The sequence below is a fragment of the Dendrobates tinctorius genome, unplaced genomic scaffold, assembly GCF_039654945.1.
Source record: "Dendrobates tinctorius isolate UK_male_01 unplaced genomic scaffold, ASM3965494v1 ptg000075l, whole genome shotgun sequence".
NCBI classification, from domain to species: Eukaryota; Metazoa; Chordata; class Amphibia; order Anura; family Dendrobatidae; genus Dendrobates; species Dendrobates tinctorius.
In genome coordinates, this window is record NW_027361743.1 from 27,354,938 (window position 1) to 27,374,300 (window position 19,363).

At 45.7% G+C, this 19,363-nt stretch overlaps 1 protein-coding gene across 1 annotated transcript in view; it reads right to left on the reverse strand.

The window, feature by feature from the left end:
* Positions 1–19,363, reverse strand: part of ATP8A2 (ATPase phospholipid transporting 8A2) — a 1,255,085-nt gene that overhangs the window by 273,059 nt on the left and 962,663 nt on the right. The window contains exon 31 of the mRNA XM_073583121.1: positions 357–418. Coding sequence (XP_073439222.1) covers positions 357–418 — 62 coding nt within the window. The remainder of the gene's footprint in view (positions 1–356; positions 419–19,363) is intronic.

Sequence of the window (19,363 nt, forward strand, 5' to 3'; positions counted from 1 at the left end):
CAAAGCCGAAGATATTTATAAACTTTTTAAATGTATAAACTGAAATAGTGAGGTAGTTTTTTTAATATTGCAGAGATCCATCACAAGGGTCCGTTAAAAGAAAGGCTGACCTGGAACCACCAGTTCTTTTTCTCATCATTTCCTGTGTCCTCTTTTGTGCAGTTCTCTCTTTTTTTTTTTTTGGAAAGGTCTGATGGTACAGACTGAAATGTGACTCTTGTACACTTGTGTGGGATTAGAGAACGATCTTGCTGTTTGCACTTGGACTGCGAGTTCTGCTTCCCTGATTGCATAAATATTCAGTGAGAACATCGTGTAATAGTATTGGACATCTGCTTTACCACAAAAATACTCACAGTGTAAACGATGTTTCCGACAAATAAGTAGTCAACGACATGTCCGCTGGTAAAGACGGCATCTGTAAAGAAACAGAAGATCCTGATGAGACACACCCTGCACAGTATTCACCTCCTGTGTATTTGGGGAGTGACTGTGTCAACGAACAACAAAAAAAATACAATTCTGTATCATAATAATGAACAGTTGGGTAATTTGATGCTTGTAGGCCTCAATGCAAAATCTCCAATATTTCAACTCTCAAGGGTCTTTAACCCCTTTCCGACATCGGGCATAATAGTACGCCAATGTTTAGTGCGGGCTCTGGCGCTGAACCCGCTACTTTCCGGGCACATGTCAGCTGATATATACAGCTGACATGTGTCCACAACAGCCGTGGGTGGAATCGCGATCCACCTGCGGCTGTTAACTACCGTAGTTAAATGCCGCTGTCAATTTCTGACAGCAGCATTTAACTCGCGATTCCGGAATCCCACCCATCGGTGACCCCATCACGTGATCGCGGGTCACCGATGAGTTGGCATGACAACCAGAGGTCTCCAGCAGTCCTCTATGACTGTCACTGCCGGATTGCTATGAGCGCCGCCCGGTGGTCGGCGCTCATAGCAAGTGAATATTTCTGCTACATACAGGCGATCTGATCATTGCCTGTATGTAGTAGAGCCGATCTGGTTTAGCAGTCCCATGGAGACTATTGATGCATGCCAAAAGTAAAAACAAATGTTTTTGAAAATCTTACAAAATTTAAAAATCACCAACTTTTCGCCTTATTCAAAATAAAACAATAAAAAAAATCAAACATACACATATTTGGTATCGCCGCCTTCAGAATCGCCCGATATATCAATAAAAAAAGGAATAACCTGATCGCTAAACGGCGTAGCAAGAAAAAAGTCAAACGCCAGAATTAAATTTTTTTGGGTTGCCGCAACATTGCATTAAAATGCAATAACGGGCGATCAAAAGATTGTATCTGTACCAAAATGGTATCATTAAAAAATGTCAGCTCGGCACACAAAAAAATAAGCCCTCACCCAACCCGAGATCACGAAAAATATTGGAAAATGGCGCAATTTTTTTTTTTAACAAAATTTGGAATTTTTTTCACCACTTAAATAAAAAAGAACCTAGACATGTTTGGTGTCTATGAACTCGTAATGACCTGGAGAGTCATCATATTAGGCCAGTTTTAGCGTTTAGTGAACAAAGTAAAAAAAAAAAAAAACAACAACTGTGGGATTGCACTTTTTTGCAATTTCACCGCACTTGGAATTTTTTTCCCGTTTTCTAGTACATGATATGTTAAAACTAATGGTAGCATTCAAAAGTACAACTCGTCCCGCAAAAAGCAAGCCCTCACATGCCCATTTTGACCGAAAAGGAAGGGGAGCAAAAAATGAAAATGCAAGACTAAAAATACCTCTGGTCATTAAGGGGTTAGTATAATTACTGCAGTCTTCTCATCTGTTGTTCTCCCCCCTAGGCTCCAGTGCCTGGGTGCAACTTCAACCCCTATACCTTTACTACTTACACCCATTACTGTAGATTGTGAACATCATTATTACTAAGCAATCCTGATACTGTGGCTTTTAGAGTTGGTGAGAATGGATTTTTAGGACCCAGAGCATCGTCCATATCAGTATTCTGTGGCTGGTTGATGGGAGCCTGGAGAACTCCTTCATACCTAATGGTATCCGCGGCTCTTCTTTTGATTAGCCAGCCATCATCGCTGTGGTGTGATGCACATGTGACAACACGCTACTCTAGGCCAGCTAAATAAGAACCGCACATGACAAGAGGTGGGAGAGACTTATCACTTAAGGAACAAACTATTTTGGTTTTAAGAAAGGGATAGTCAGTTTTTGCCTTCTTTGATTTCTCGCATACTCTATATCCTATTACCTTCCAGCTATAACCTTTTCAAACTTATAGGTTGTCCCAGGAAGGACATTTATTACCCACCCACTGTTGGGTCATCACACCAACTATAACAGGTTCCAAGCTGCCAGTCACTCCTGTGACTTAAGAGGACTATTAATGGATTTCTCAACAAGCACTTGCCTTGTGGGTTTACTTAATGCTGTTTGTAATTGTTTCCATTCGCTCAAAAGACACCAATTGGAGAGATATTGCGCATGCGTCAGTATCACATTAAGTGGTATTCTCAAGTTGTCTCTAGTCTTAAGCAGCTCAGAGCTACGCAGTCTCCTTACTTCCTGGTTTCTGGCAGGGCAGGCTCTCCTCCTCCAGTGACAGCTCTGGTGAATAATAGAACTGTGAAGCTCAGCAAAAGTTCTGCTGTAACACATTCAGGCATCAGTGGTTAGTTTTGTAGTCTTGCTATCATTGCAAGGACACAGCTTTGGACAGCAAGAGAAGAGAGATGAGACTCATAGACCAGTAGTGAAAGCTGGTGATTTTTCAAGATTTATAACAGTAGCTCTTGAGAAGATGAGAGTGAGAGGGAGGTGAGCAACTAACTATTGTTAGTCGAATTTTAATATTTTCTAACTGCTGTATAAAAATCAATAAGCTGGACAGAGCTGACTGGAATATTAAGAGTTAACTCCTCTTCAAGAATCTAATTACTAATCACACTCTTGGACAGGATCTGGAGATAAAGCTCCATGGCAATGAGCTGTGCACTATAAAACACATAATCTCTTACTGCAGGAGAATGAAAACTTAGAAAAAAAAAGCAAGTCAATTTGCAAAATTGCTTATTTTCCTGCTGTGTAATGAATTAAAACATTTTTATAACTTGAGAATACCTCTGTTACGTGTTACAGAACCACTCAGCACCCAGAATATGTATGTATAATAGGTTCTATGTGAGATGCATGTCCCTAATGCATCAGCCCACAGGCTGCGCTCCCCTGGGCAGAGGGGACACGATATTCTCCTTTTGTCGGCCCTCCCCCCACCTTTGTAATTCCCACAGTAAACATCGGCAGGCTCCGGCCACCTGCGGCTTTTGTAATGCATGTCTGGCCTGCCGCTTTTCTATTGGCCTGCCCTCTGTATCTGTGTGATATATTCTGTGTCCTGTGAGTAAAGTGTTGTCAGACTGGAAATACGTGGTGAAGCAGTGATCTTTTATATGCGCCCATGTAACCAAGAAATTCCAGCCAGCGTCATTCATTCAGACTCCAGCCAATGCAGAGCGGACCTCCGAAAACATGGGGTGGTACTGAAAGAAGTACCCCAGCTTGGGTAGACCCCGTCACACTGGTGACAGACAGCGGGATTTGATACCCCTTCTACAGGAGGAAAGGAATGAATGGAATTTAATTACCAGAAGTTAAAGAGGACTACATTAAAAGATCTGGTGGAGGCCCAAGGGTTGATCGCCAGCAACAAAACAAAAGCGGATTTGATAGCAGCCATCATGGAACACGACAGTGCAGCGCCCCCCAATGTGAATGTGGAGGAGACCGAATTCCAGAGGGAGGTAAAGAACAGACTGGCGTTCTATGGCCTAAACCCTGCAGTAGAGATCATACGAACGCTGATGTGCGTACTGATCTGAAGGAAAAGATGGCCGAGCGGACCAGAATAGAGCTAGCCAAGATGGAGATGGCAGAGCGGACCAAAGTGGAGCTGGCCAAGATGGAGATGGCAGAGCGGAGTGAGGAGAGTCAGCGAGCAGGGGGAGCTCTGGTCTTCGACCAGGTACCTTCAACAGTAAGCCACAAAAAGATCCAGTATAATGCCTTCCGACAGTTGGGGGAGGCAGAGGAAGACAATGATGGCTTTCTGCAGGACTTTGAGCGGCAGTGTGCCCTTCATCAAGTGAAGCTGGAGGAACAGGTTCAGATTCTGGCCAGCAAGCTGACAGGCCGGGCAGCGGACGCCTATCGCACTGTACCTGATGAGGACTGTATGGACTATGAGCGGATCAAAGAAGTGATCTTGGCCCGGTATGCGCTGACACCAGAGGCCTACCGCCAAAAGTTCCGCGGACTTATAAAACGCGTAACCGATACCCACGCTGAATGGGCCTGTAAATTACGGCGGTCACTGCTACAGTGGGTACAAGGGAGACAAGCAACCACTAAGGAGAACGTCCTCCAGCTCTTCCTGTTAGTACGATTCTTTAATGGACTAAACCCCGAGACACAGGAATGGCTTCGGGACAGGCGGCCAACGACTCTTGAGGAAGCCGCTAGTCTGGCCGATGAACATCATGATGCCAGGAGGCCGCAGTTGTCCAGATCAAAGGTGGTCACTAGGGGCCCGCCCATGGACCTGGAGGGCCCCAAACCACTGAAGATTGTAGGGGGACCAGCTAGAAACCCGGCCTACCACAGTCCCCCTGGGGCGCGATGCCACACCTGTCGTCAGCTGGGCCACCTGCAAAGACAATGCCCCAACCGGACTCAGCATACCCAGTGGCCAAAGGCGGGAACCGCTACCTTCAGCCGAGCTGCTGTACACTGCTACCAAGGCGAAGCTGACCCGGCATTGGGGGCTACGATTAACCAAGGGGTGGAAGAGATGGAGGAAGTACTGCATGAAGTAGACCCCGTGCAGGCAGCCCGGGCAGATAATCGACAACAGCATCGACAGGTCGTGTGGGTTAATGGGAAACGTATGCAGGGACTAAGAGATTCCGGGGCAACTTTGACCCTTGTGAAGCCTCATCTCGTCCGGGACCAAGAGAAGACGGACCGGACAGTGGCAGTCCATGTAGCAGGGGGAGCTATACATCGACTACCCACTGCCAGGATTCACCTGAACTGGGGAGTCGGGGATGGCCTTGTTGAGGTCGGCTTGATGGAGGATTTGCCTGCAGACATCTTGCTGGGAAATGACTTAGGGCCCATGTTGTCTGTATTCTCGGTGGCCCCTCTGGCTGAGACCTATCCTGTGACCACCCGGAGACAAGCTCGAGCTGCGGAGGCGGAATCACACTCAGAGGAGGCCCAGGTAAGACATCCCAGCCCTGCACGTATTCCCATAGCCAGACACATTTCTTGGGCCACCCCTGATGAATTTAAGAGGGAGTTACTTGAGGATCCTTCATTAGAGGGATATCGTGGGAAGGCACAGGAGGGGAGAGGAGTACTGGAAGGGGAACAGTTTGTATGGAAGCAGGGACTTCTCTACCGGATCACAAAGCAGCACCACACAGGGATGAGCCCCACTATAAAACAACAGCTGGTAGTTCCCAAGAAGTATAGGCAGGAGTTTCTGCGAATCTCTCATGATATACCCTTGGCCGGGCACTTCAACGTCAGTCGCACCAGGCATCGTCTGACACAACTTCTTTTGGCCGTTGGTAACCTATGATGTTCGTCAGTACTGCCAGACCTGTGACAGTTGTCAGCGCATTGACTAGAGGGGGGATCGATGCAAGGCCAAATTACGCCCCCTCCCCATTGTGGAGGAACCATTTAGCCGAGTAGCGGTCGATCTGATAGGGCCGTTAGCCAAACCCAGTCCGTCCGGGAAAAAGTATATATTGACAGTGGTAGATTATGCCACACGGTATCCAGAGGCGGTTGCGTTACCTAACATACTGGCAGAGACGGTGGCGGCCTCCCTGCTCCAGGTTTTCTCATGGGTTGGATTTCCCCGGGAGATTATCTCGGACCAGGGTACCCAGTTTACAGCAGAGGTGACCAACCAACTGTGGAAGCTGTGTGGCGTAAAGTCCATTAGAAGCGCCCCGTACCACCTGCAAACCAATGGGTTGTGTGAACGCTTTAACAGGACATTAAAACAGCTCATTGGAACTTTTACCAGGACCTACAGGGACTGGGAGAAATTCTTGCCACACCTCCTGTTTGCCTATCGGGAGGTGCCCCAAGAATCCACGGGGTTCTCCCCGTTCGAGCTGGTATACGGGAGACGGGTAAGGGGACCCCTAGACTTAGTGCTGGAACACTGGGAAGGGGAGGGCCTCATAGAAGGGGTACCTATTGTACCCTATGTGCTGGAATTCCGGGACCGCCTACAGGAGTTGACCCAGGTTGTACGTGAGAACCTGCAGGCGACACTGCGGCGCCAGTGCTTATGGTACGATCGGAGGGCCAGAGAGCGCACTTTGGAAATAGGACAGAAGGTCCTGGTGTTAGAGCCCACTAAGCAAGAATAAGTTTCAAGCTGCATGGCAGGGGCCCTACCAGGTAGTGGGGAAAATACCCGACACAACCTATAATGTTGCCGATTGTGACGACCCCAGGGTTATCCGCATGTTCCACGTAAATATGCTGAACCCCTGCCGGGAGCTCCCTGAAGAGGTAGTGGCCATCTGTGCACCTGAAGCAGAGGATTTAGCCGGACTTCCCTTGCCGGATGTCTTAGGGGAAAGGACTCAGTCTAAAACATGGGACCAGGTACACTTGGGTGAAGACCTAGGCCCCCGGGAGAGACAGCAGGCGGAGGCGTTGTTGAGGTTGCGACAGAGGATGTTTTCAGAGAGACCGGGGTACACTCGCCTGGCACAACACAAGGTTGAGACCCAGGATCAGACCCCCCTGCGACAAAATCCCTTCCGCGTCCCTGAGTCTGTACAAGAAGGGATGCGACAAGAGATACAAGAGATGTTGCGTTTAGGGATCATTGAAGAGTCAGATAGTCCCTGGGCATCCCCTGTAGTGTTAGTGCCCAAGAAGGATGGGACTACACGGTTTTGTGTAGACTATCGTAAGCTCAATGAGAAAACAGTGACGGATGCATACCCCATGCTGCGTGTGGATGAGTTGTTAGACCGGCTGGCGGGGGCAAAGTATTTGACCACCATCGATCTATGCAAAGGCTACTGGCAGATTCCCCTTAGTCCTGACGCTATTCCCAAGTCGGCATTTGTCACCCCGTTCGGCTTATTCCAGTTTCGAGTTATGCCATTCGGGATGAAGAATGCCACGGCAACCTTCCAAAGGCTGGCTGACCGGCTTCTGGATGGTCTCCAGGACTATGCCTGTGCCTACCTGGACGACATCGCCATCTACAGTGCGACATGGGAAGAGCATCTAAATCACCTAGAGACAGTATTGGACAGGATCCACCAGGCCGGAATCACCCTGAACCCAAACAAGTGTCACTCGGTTAGTGGTTGCTTACCCAGGTGACTTGTGCTTAAACGTGTGCCTCTGTGCTTGTGTGCCTTGCTGTGTATGGTTTGTTCCCTGACTTCTGCCTCTGTATCCTGTTTTTGTACTGCTCTGTCTCTCCTGGCTATCTGACCCCCTTGGCTTGTCCCCGTTTACTCTTTGTCTTGTCCCTAGGAACTGCACGTTCATCTGGCTTCTGACTCTCGGCTCTACCTGACTACGTTCACTGTCTTTGCCCTGTGCTCTGCGTGCTCAGTGTCCTTCCCTGCACTCATGAGTGGTGGCTCTGCCCCCTGGTCACGTGATTGCTTAGTGCTAGGTCCTTTGCTCACTATACTAGTTTCAGGTCCTTGTGCACTGTGTGCCTTCTGCCTGCACACCCTGCGCTCATTCAAGCACCCCCTGATAGCGCCCCCTAGGCAGTCTTTTTTTTTTTTTTTAAAAGGACACTAAAGGCTTGTAGGAAAAACAATGTGTCATGCTCCCTCACATGTTGTCTCCAACACTATTATATTATATCTCCCCTAAATGCATGATGTATCAGGAGTTGACCACTTGACAGCACACGGAGTGCCTAGAGGTTGTCATAACTTATCACTTTTTAACTTTTTAAAAGGTAAATACAGAAAAAAAACTGGTACAATTCAGAAGATAGATATCAGTCTGAATACAGATATTCAGTTATGTGGCTGAATGAAGAAGAGTTGTTGGGCTGCTCCCCCTATCAGTGCTACTATTTGGCAGGTTTGGTCACTCTCTGGTCCCAGTGATAGAGTAGGGATCCAGCTAATAGAGGATACCATAAAGTGGCAAGAAGTCTTATACAGTTCAATGAAAACTTATTTCTAAGGATTTAGGTATCGTGGTACTGTAATAAAAATATGGCTCTGTGATTCTTAGAACAGCCATGAACGCCCCACCTTACTACAGGGGGGGTGTTCAAACACAGAAAATGGCCCATTGCCCACAATATGAAAAAAGGTAACATAGACAAAGGGCTACTTTTCCAAACCCCTCCATGGTCTAACATTCCAACCTATTGGTTTATCAATTATACTGTAAGTAACAAGAAGCTGCAGACATACCAGAAAATCACCGGTATTGTTTTCCCTATTAATGATCTCAGCTCATTCTACAAGTTGAGAAATCTCTGCAAATTCACTATATTCTGTCTACCCAAAACCTGTCATAAAAGCTGCAGCCAACAATACTGGCCTGGGGGTCCAATAAAAATTTTACAGTTTACAGAACGTGATATAATTTATTAAGCCTGTAAAACGCGATTCTCAGATCGCCGCGACGGTAAAAGAGATTTCCAAAGAACAATTGAACTTGGGTGTTACATTTGATTTTTATTTAAGTTATAGTATGAGATCTGCCTCACTGGAAAAGGGGGTGAACTGATGGATGTGTTGTCGAAGTCTGCAATTACACAGGTCAAAAGTGGCCACTGAACGGCCGCCACATGGCTACATGCAAGCCAAGTGACAGTCATATAATGGCCTGTTTAGACAGTCAGGACGCATTTCCAGGCCCACAGAACGATCATTGATACCATGTGCATAGAACATTATCGTATCGACAGCACGTCATGTTTACACAAGACGATGTGCTGCCGAGAAGGATGATTTTTAAGCTTGTGTTAAAATAATGTCACCTAAATAACAAGTGGTTTGTTGGGTTATTGACAGCTTGTTTAGACAGGCCAATAGGTGTAAATGGATTCTTAGGTTATGTTCACACTTGCCGCTACTGAATACAGCTAAGAATGACTTTTTTTGTAAAATAGGTCTGTATGCTTTCATCATTTGTGGTTCCTTCAGTTTCTAAAATGGCAATGTTGTGGGTTTTTCAGGTTGAAGGACCCAGGGTGAGATTCTCTTTATGGTTCTCTTTGAATTTGTTTCATAGTCCAGTCCTTTGGGGACTAGACATAAGACACGGTGCAAACATATCCTACTGTCAGTAGCTTGAAGCTTGCCTATCCTAAAGCAAAACATCCCACAGGACCACCAACTATCCCAAGTTTTCAATATTATTGGGCTTTTCATTTGGCCAAAGGGGTCTTTTTCGTCCCCCCCCCCCTAGTCTCCAGAGCCCAGGGTGCAACTGCAGCCCGTCTACTCACTATAGTTACACCCCGGCCTACTGTGCTCTTTTATTATGGCACGACCTGTTGGACGCTGCAAAATTTCACTGTCATAAGCTGACCATAAACTTTCCTTAAATTTTACAAAAATCCACGTTTGCCAAAACGCAGATTTTTTGTTCTTCGCCTCCATGTGGATCCAGCATTATGCAGCCGCTGCCCAACTTTATTCTAACCCATTTGCAGTCTTCAAATAAATTTTAAAAAATCCTGATGCGTCAACTCTATGGCTCCTCTGCTACAAACCGCCACCCATCTGGTCCTCAACACATATACGGAACACCTGAAAACTCCAGGCATTTCACGCTAGGCCTGGGCTTCCGGGTTTCATAGGCCTGGGAGGGTTCTGAGCAGGCAGCTGCAAAGGTCATAGCCTGAGAGAGGAGTGGTGTGATGTGACAATAAGGATTTTGTAAAAAATTTTTTTTTGCATATTCTGTTTATTATGCTCTGGAGTTTGGAGAGGAACCAGAGAATAATAAAGAACATTACATGCGCAGAAAATAACTACTCTCTGAATCAAATTTCCCGGGAAAATCTTCACGGACAGTCGAATTCCAATTCTGCCTCATCAGCTCATTTCTAATTTAGAGCATTTTAATTTTTCATTTTAATGTGGCAGGGACAGTATGCAAACCTAAATCCGAACGACATCAAATGATACAAACACGATTATGTTACCCAGCTGAAATCTAGAGGGAGAATTTTTCCACGGTTGTATTTACAGTTATAATGGAAATCTGACCACCAATAATAACACTGCCACTGGTTTATTAAAGGGAATCTGTCAGGAGGACTTCACACCACAAAGTAGCTACACCATGTGCACATGTAGCTCTTTCAAAGACAAGTCCAGCAATACCTTTACATGGCCAGTCAGTTCCTCCATTACTGAGAAATCAGGGTTTGAGTTGATATGCAAAAGACTATGTTAGATTGGGAACCTCTGTCACTCCGGCTGTATTCCCCAGCCAGCTCCGCCGCCTCCTTCTTAGCTGTCAGCTCCTTTGCCTGAAGTCACACAGCACAGAAGCTGTCAGTCAAATGGAAGGAGGCAGCGCTGGGCGAAGATTAGAGATGGAGTGACCAAGGCTTGAAATCTACAGCCTCATTTGCATATCAATTCAAATGATTATTTCTCAGTGTTGGAGGAACAGACTGACTGACGATGTAAGAAGCTACATATTGTGACAGAGTCACTGGAACACTGTATGAAGGGAGATATGTGTCACTGCGCATACTGCGGTCCGTGATGTAAAACCAGAATATTGGTTTGTCTCCAGCACGCTACGTGCTGAGAGGGTTAACTTAAATTTAGACTTGGGCTGGTTTTATGTGAGCACCCATAGAGTGGGAGGGTGCTCACTGTATCCACTCCTGCAAAGCCGACATCGGCATGTGTACTAGCAGTACCTGTGCTGATGTTATAATCGTGATCATCACGTGGTGCTGGTTAAATACCTGGACATGAGAGACAGTCTGGGTGGTGTGAATTGGGAGAGGAAGGACTCCCATGTGGCTCCAGGAGGAGCTGAGGACATTGAAAAGAGTCTGCAGGTGAAACCTACAGAGAGAGAGGACTCTGTTGTACTTTATATGCTTTGTTGCCCATTAAGTCAGGAAGGCTCTGCTTTTGTTTTCCTGAACCCTGCCTTAGTGTATGCTGACTAAACCAGCAGGTGTTTTCACTACCAAAGCCTTCCTGTGTCTACCTGAAGAAGCAGCTAAACATGTAAACCCTTCACAATAGGCATAAACAGTTTTTGGTGGGAGGGAGGTGAAATCTTCCAGGACACAGAAGAAATGGATATCTGTATAATTTGATATCAGTTCTTGAACTTGCCCCTGTTACAGAACAAACAGAGGTGTTACATGATTCACAAGTCCCTCAATTGCTACTACAATATAAGTTACTTCATGGGGTCCGGACGCAGGCGCGTTTCTCAGGTGTCGCTGGGACACGCAGCATTATGCAGCCCTGCGATTGTTGCTCTGATTAATGTAGCTTACTGTTTCAATAACCCTTTCTGCACAGTCTTCTCCGGGGACCCGATGTAAGAGGAGACCGGCCAGGTGTCTGCAAGCAGACTGAATTATAAGGACGCTGCTTTACTACATACACAAAACATCACATTTTCTTTCCTGTTGCACTTGGCCAAACTTCAGACATTACATAAATTTAAAATTCAGCTCCACTTCACTAATAATGTACTTTTCATGACTAATTCCGACTCCTTCTACATTCCAACATGTGCTTCTATCATTTTTTAAGGGTTTGGGGATTCATTATAGTAAAACCCAATTTTTAACCACTGTTATTGATTTTGTTTTTATTATTCCCTATGAAGGTACATTTCATTCACAGCACGCAATCATCTATTAAATGGGTTTGAGCCCTGGTGTAAATTTGCTTATGGGGTCAAATTATTAAGCAAAAATATTTAAGATGAATTCTAAGACTGGTCAAATACTCAACGATTTTATTTCTTTAAATCATATTTTGGGTTGTCTTTCTTTTTACTTGCAAACTCACTTTAATTGTGGAGGACAAAGAGGCAAAAAGAGTGGACAAGGAGCATAACATATGCCCCATGCTTGCCATTGAGTCACCCTAGTCTTGGATGGAAAGGTGGAAAATGGTTATTCTGATTTGTGGAATGGTTGGCTTGGAGCATGATAGCTTGCATTGCGACATGAGATGGCACTGGATGGCACCGTTACAGGAGAGCTGTGGAGAATGAGCATTGAACAACCTTGCGCTATCCATGAAGATTAAAGACTGAGTAAGCTGTTTTGTGTTCTTGTAACAACCTTGCTGGCATCACTGCATGGATGGCCTCCCATCCCCTGCACATCAACTTACTCACTGCTCCGGGTCATGCTGTAAATTCTGTCTGTTGCCAGTCCTGTGCTCTGTGCCTCTGCTCTCCTGTATGTTTCTTGGCTATGTGTGTATAGGAGGGCGGTGCCAGAACTCTCTGGTTCTTATGCAGTCAGGGTGCACCGGTCTAACCTGTCCCTGACCAATCACCTAGAGCCCTTGACTATTTAGTTCCGCCACACCCACTGAAACATTGCCTGAGCAATGTCTAATCTCAGTTAGTATTTTGCTGCTGAGGAAACCAGGCCCCGTTCTGTGTATTTCCTCCTTCTCTGGAGGAATACTTCTTGTCTTGCCTTGTACCTTGTCTGCCTGCCAGGAGGCTGAATATCCTGGCCCTTGAGTCTTGGCTCCAGTACCTTGTCTGTACTCTGTCCTACCTTAGTCTCCCTTTCTCCTTGTCCGTGGCTTCCTTCCTTGCTGTATCTTTCCTTGTGTCCTCCCTGTCTGTGCATCTGCACCCTTGCAGCTCTGTCTGTGCATCTGCACCCTTGCAGCTCTGTCTGTGCATCTGCACCCTTGCAGCTCTGTCTGTGCATCTGCACCCTTGCAGCTCTGTCTGTGCATCTGCACCCTTGCAGCTCTGTCTGTGAATCTGCACCCTTGCAGCTCTGTCTGTGAATCTGCACCCTTGCAGCTCTGTCTGTGAATCTGCACCCTTGCAGCCCTGTCTGTGAATCTGCACCCTTGCAGCCCTGTCTGTGCATCTGCACCCTTGCAGCTCTGCCTGCACGGCTCTCTAGCCGCTCTGCTTGCACGGCTCTCTAGCCGCTCTGCCTGCACGGCTCTCTAGCTGCCCAGCCTACTCCACACTCCTGCCTATATCCATACCTGCACCTCCTGTGTGAACAGGTCCAAATCCTGTTCCAACATACACCACTCCCTCCTGCCTGCACCTGCTGTGTGAACAGGTCCCTACCTGCCCCTTCTCATACCACGCCAGTCTGTCCTGTGTCTCCAAGCCGTGCCCGCCTGTCCTGTGTCTCCAAGCCGTGCCCGCCTGTCCTGTGTCTCCAAGCCGTGCCCGCCTGTCCTGTGTCTCCAAGCCGTGCCCGCCTGTCCTGTGTCTCAGCCTGCTTGTCACTCGCACCTGTCCAGGTGTCCTGTTCCCGAGTGGGATCAGCAGCCACAGCCAGACACCACCCTGGAGTGGCACCTGGCAGCTACCTGCCACAAAAGCCTGACCTCACCATCAGAGGCTCCAGTGAAGACCAAGGTAGCTGCCGTAGTTACGCCCCTTCCAGGGTAGTCTGGTTTGTGGCACAGTGGGGCCACAACCCCCTGGCTCGCGCCACTCAGCCAAGGCGCGAGCGTGACAGTTCTCATCTTAATCCTCCCATAATATCAGCCATACTTGCCTTTATTTTATGGCTATGGTTCACAAATGGTGAGACCCCCCAAAGAGGTACCCTAGAGTTCATAATGAGGTATAACATGCCTTCCAAGTATTCGGTATTTTGCTTTGCTGCCCCAAGGAGTAAAAATGTTATTCAATCAGAATTGATCTATCAGAGACTGTTCACCCAAGAAGACATTGTTCTGTGCCTTCCTTCTTGAGTGAACATGTGGAAAAGTGTCGTTCTTACTGATGTCCCAGGTACTATGGGCAATTTATCTGGTACTGGTGGACTGTGCTTAGCACCCAAGCCTCTGGCCTCTGAATCTGAGGCATAACAATTAGCCCTTGGGCAATGTGGGACTTAGAGAAGTTGCATCAATACATATCCATACCACATCTATATATCTCTACTTTGTCACGTTCAATACCACTAGTGAGACCAAGCTTGGTGAGGTAAATGAGAAAAAAAAGTCTGAGAAGCCCAGTTCTATAGCATGTATGCCCTTCTATCTATAAAAAATTCTACGGTGCTCAAGCCCAGTGATTACCTGCAAAGAACATTGCATCAGCCTCAGTATACACCAAGTGTCAAATACATGAACGCTCAGGTTAAAACTACACTGTCAATTTTGCAGAAAACAGAAGGACAAGGCCATGGTTCCTATAGGAGTAAGTTACCGTAGTTGGCTGGTGCAAATACACCATGTCCATTATACAAAACATATTTACAGTGGAGGAAAAAAAGTATTTAGTCAGCCACCAATTGTGCAAGTTCTCCCACTTAAAAAGATGAGAGAGGCCTGTAATTGACATCATAGGTAGACCACAACTATGAGAGTCAAAATGAGAAAACAAATCCAGAAAATTACCTTGTCTGATTTGGCAAGATTTATTTTGCAAATTATGGTGGAAAATAAGTATTTGGTCACCTAAAAACAAGCAAGCTTTCTGGCTCTCACAGACCTGTAACTTCTTTAGGAGGCTCTTCTGTCCTCCACTCATTACCTGTCGTAATGACACCAGTTTGAACTTGTTATCAGTATAAAAGACACCTGTCCACAACCTCAAACAGTCACACTCCAAACTCCACTATGATGAGGCCCAAAGAGCTGTCGAAGGACACCAGAAACAAAATTTTAGCCCTGCACCAGGCTGGGAAGACTGAATCTGCAATAGGCAAGCAGCTTGGAGTGATGAAATCAACTGTGGGAGCAATAATAAGAAAATGGAAGACATACAAAGCCACTGATAATCTCCCTCGTTTTGGGGCTCCACGCAAAATCTCAGCCCATGGGGTCAAAATGATCACAAGAACGGCGAGCAAAAATCTCAGAACCACACGGGGGGACCTAGTGAATGACCTGCATAGAGCTGAGACCACCGTAACAAAGGCTACCATCAGTAACACACTATGCCGCCAGGGACTCAGTTCCTGCAGTGCCAGACGTGTCCCCCTGCTTAAGCCAGTACATGTCCGGGCCCGTCTGAAGCTTGCTATAGAGCATTTGGATTATCCAGAAGAGTATTGGGAGAATGTCATGTAGTCTGATTAAACCAAAGTAGAACTGTTTGGTAGAAACAAAATTTGTTGTATATGGAAGAGACAGAATGCTAAGTTGCATTCAAAGAACACCATACCTACTATGAAGCATGGGGGTGGCAACATCATGCTTTGGGGCTGTTTCTTTGCAAAGGGACCAGGACGACTGATCCGTGTACATGAAAGAACGAATGGGGCCATGTATCGTGAGATTTTGAGTGCAAACCTACTTCCATCAGCAAGGGCATTGAAGATGAAAAGTGGATGGGTCTTTCAGCATGATAATGATCCCAAGCACGCTGCCAAGACAATGAAGGAGTGGCTTCATAAGAAGAATATGAAGGTCCTGGAGTGGCTTAGCCAGTCTCCAGATCTCAACCCCATAGAAAACCTTTGGAGGGATTTAAAAATCTGTGTTGCCCATTGACAGGCCCAAAATATCGCTGCTCTAGAGGAGATCTGCATTGAGGAATGGGCAAACCTACCACCAACAGTGTGCCAACCTTGTGAAGACTTACAGAAAATGTTTGACCTCTGACATTGCCAACAAAGGATATATAACAAAATACTGAGATGAACTTTTGTTAATGACCAAATACTTATTTTCCACCATAATTTGAAAAATACATCTTGCCAAATCAGACAAGGTGATTTTCTGGATTTGTTTTCTCATTTTGCCGCTCAGAGTTGTGGTCTACCTATGATGTCAATTGCAGGCCTCTCATCTTTTTAAGTAGGAGAACTTGCACAATTGGTGGCTGACTAAATACTTTTTTTCCCCCATTGTATTCACACTCTGCAAAAGCGCCCTGCGATTAATCAATGCATGAACCTTGTTATTGCTACAAACATAAAACCCATGTGGTACTGAGTTTACAATTTTGATCAAAAATTGTGCAAGCCATCCACCAGTGACAAGGTGATCTCTCCACGTGCCTAAAAGAACTGGGAGAGAGATTGTATCCAGCTTAGAGCACCTGCCAATAGGAAATTAGACCCCTAACTAAAGACATGTCTGTAAATGCCCTTTTATCCTTATTTAATGCATACCTTTCTTGTCGTATTTAGTATGGAAATTGTTGAGAAATCCATCTCTGAAGTCCCTGTCCCTGTCCACCGTTAGTCTTTGATTAACAGGTCACTCTTCTCTTTCCCTCTGCTCAAGATTTTGCGCATTCACGGAATCAACAGAGGAAGTGGCATACTCACAGAACACTAGTGCGAACTGGTCTTGTGATCTGTGCATGCTCATCGGAGGGGGAGGCACATGTGCAGATCATTAGGCCAGCTCTCCCAACGTCATCAGGCGCTTTCTGCACATGTGCCTCCCCGTCTGAGGAGATGACCATGAGAAATGATTCGGTGGCTGTTTAGAATCTCGGTCTGGATAAGAGTGATTTGTCACTCAAAGAATGAAGGCCGCCGGCAGGATTGGAAATAAAGAAACAGGCATGAGAGCTTGAAGTGCAAAGTTTGCCTACTGCTATGAAAACTTCAGACATGGATTGCTCTTCAATTTACAAACTAAATATAACAGGAAAGATATACAACTAATAAGTATTAAAGGGCCATTCAAACATGCCTTTAGTTAGCGGTCCAATGTCCTGATGACAGGTTCCTTTTCTGGGATGGGTGGGTGGATATAGGTACACAGATGGGACGGCCGCAGCTCAAGGGATGGCCGCAGCTCAGGGGATGGCCGCAGCTCAGGGGATGGCTGCAGCCCAGGGGATGGTCACAGCTCAGGGGACGGCTGCAGCCCAGGGGATGGCCGCAGCTCAGGGGACGGCCGTAGCTCAGGGGACGGCCATAGCTCAGGGGATGCCGCAGATCAGGGGACGGCTGCAACCCCAGAGATGGCTGCAACCCCAATGCACAATGCCAATGCACAATGCATCAGGACATAGGACAAGGCTAACACTGTTACAGTATTACATTCATGTGCAGTTGCATGAACGATGTGGTCAATATACAAAAAACACTATGCAACAGCATCCTGTAATTAACAAATATGGCCGGGGTCACACTAGTGTGTGCAATGTGAGAAACTCACGCTAGTCTATCGCATCAATAACCGGCACTGCTGCCGGCACTTGGGAGTCAGGACGGGAGTGTGCAGCTGCATAGAAATACATGTAGCCGCACACTCCGGTCCCGAGTGCTGGCGGCAGTGCCGGGTATTGAAGCGCGAGTTTCTCGCATTACACACGCAAGTGTGACCCTGGCCTATATCTCACTATTGATACACATGTACAAAAATAAATAAGTGAGAAAATTAGTATAAACTAAGATCGTCACATTTGTACAATAATAGTAGAATTTATGTCCTAATTAATTGCAGCAGATGCACAATGTTTGTATACAGGGCACTGATTGTTAGCGCAGACTTACAGTATATATATCTTCACATTCTGTAGTAGCGCGGCAAAAGTAGAATAACAGATAAAGTCTGATATAAAATTCAGGAAAAACCTTCGGTTCACAAGTCTTGTAAATGAAAATGAGACAGGAGGAAGCAGCGCAGATGAACCCCAAGCCCCAAAGCTGCTCTATTATACATTTCTGCAGATAAGTTGTCCATTTCCTTTTACTATTTATATTCTGCTACTTAATTATTGGCTACAGCTCCCATTATTTCTGCTGAGATGCCGGCTATATAAATATACAGCGGGAATGTAGCCGTCCTTGGTCTGCTCTAATCTACAGTGAAACATCCTAAGGTTGATGCAGGTGGCAGGTCAGAGACATATGCAAATGGCCACAAAGCTCTTCCTGCACTGGAACACTGCCGGACATGATCTTATCTCACCATCGACCATACTTGTCTTCTGGATTTCCCCCCTAGGATGTTTTCTCAAACATGGGAAAGGACGTATATAATACCGCTCTGTATTATACATGCAGCTACGAGAATGAGCAAGAGAATAGTGTATTCTGATTTCTTGAATAGTCTTCTGGTAGCTATCTGTCCGTCATATCTATCTATCTACCTACCTATCTATCTATCTATCTATCTATCTATCTATCTATCTATCTATCCCATATCTATCTATCTATCTATCTATCATCTATCCATCCCATATCTATCTATCTGTCTGTCTCATAGACCTCCCTCCTAGGGTTGCCAACCTTTCAGGAATTTCTGGACAGTCTGTAAAAGTTGGTCACTTTTTTGACCTGCCCAAAAAAAATGTAAGGGGTCTGTGATTTTTTTTTTTTTTAAGCTGAAGAAACTTATGCAGATTACTATTACTAGAATTATCATCATTTTAGAGTTTTCAATAAATGCTGCTGATGTCTTCATCCCAGAATTATGGGTGCAGACATAATCTTAATAATTTATTATGGTTTTACTATGTGTCCATAAAAAATATTGTCTGTCCGTGATTTTTTCAATACGTTGTCCAGAAATTACTTTTATCTCAAGATCCACTTAATGTTTCATTGACCGTCTGGTTTAGAAATCCCATTTCTAATATCCTTCCAGAGAACCTTGAGTCAATGAAGGAAAAGATAAGGGATCACACACCACGTTCATACATTAGATGCACAGTCCTTGATGAAAATGTGTAATACTCAATTTGCCCTGTGGTGGCAGTGTAGGAGAACTTAGCACTTGCTCATAGGTTCCTCTATGCATCGCTGCTGATCACTGGAGGTCTCAACAGTTGGACAAAAGTAATACAAAAGCCAACAGTTTGCTTTTGTATCACTTCAGTGAATACACACAAATCCTACCTACACAAATCCTAAAAGGGTTGTCTGAGATTATATTACTGATTGGTGGGGGTCCAAATTACATTCAAGTAAAAGGGTCAAAGATGCAGTACCCTATAAAATGTATGGTATGATGTGAGTATAATAAAAAGTAAAATAACAAAGTATAATACAAATAAAAAAATAAGAAGAAAAAAGACGAAGGTCTCACCAAAAGAAGAAGAAGGTGATTGCTGGGGTTGCTGAGATTCGGACCCCTCCTAATCTGGTATTGTTGACTTATACTAAGAATGGGTCATCCATATTAAATTCTCAAGCAACT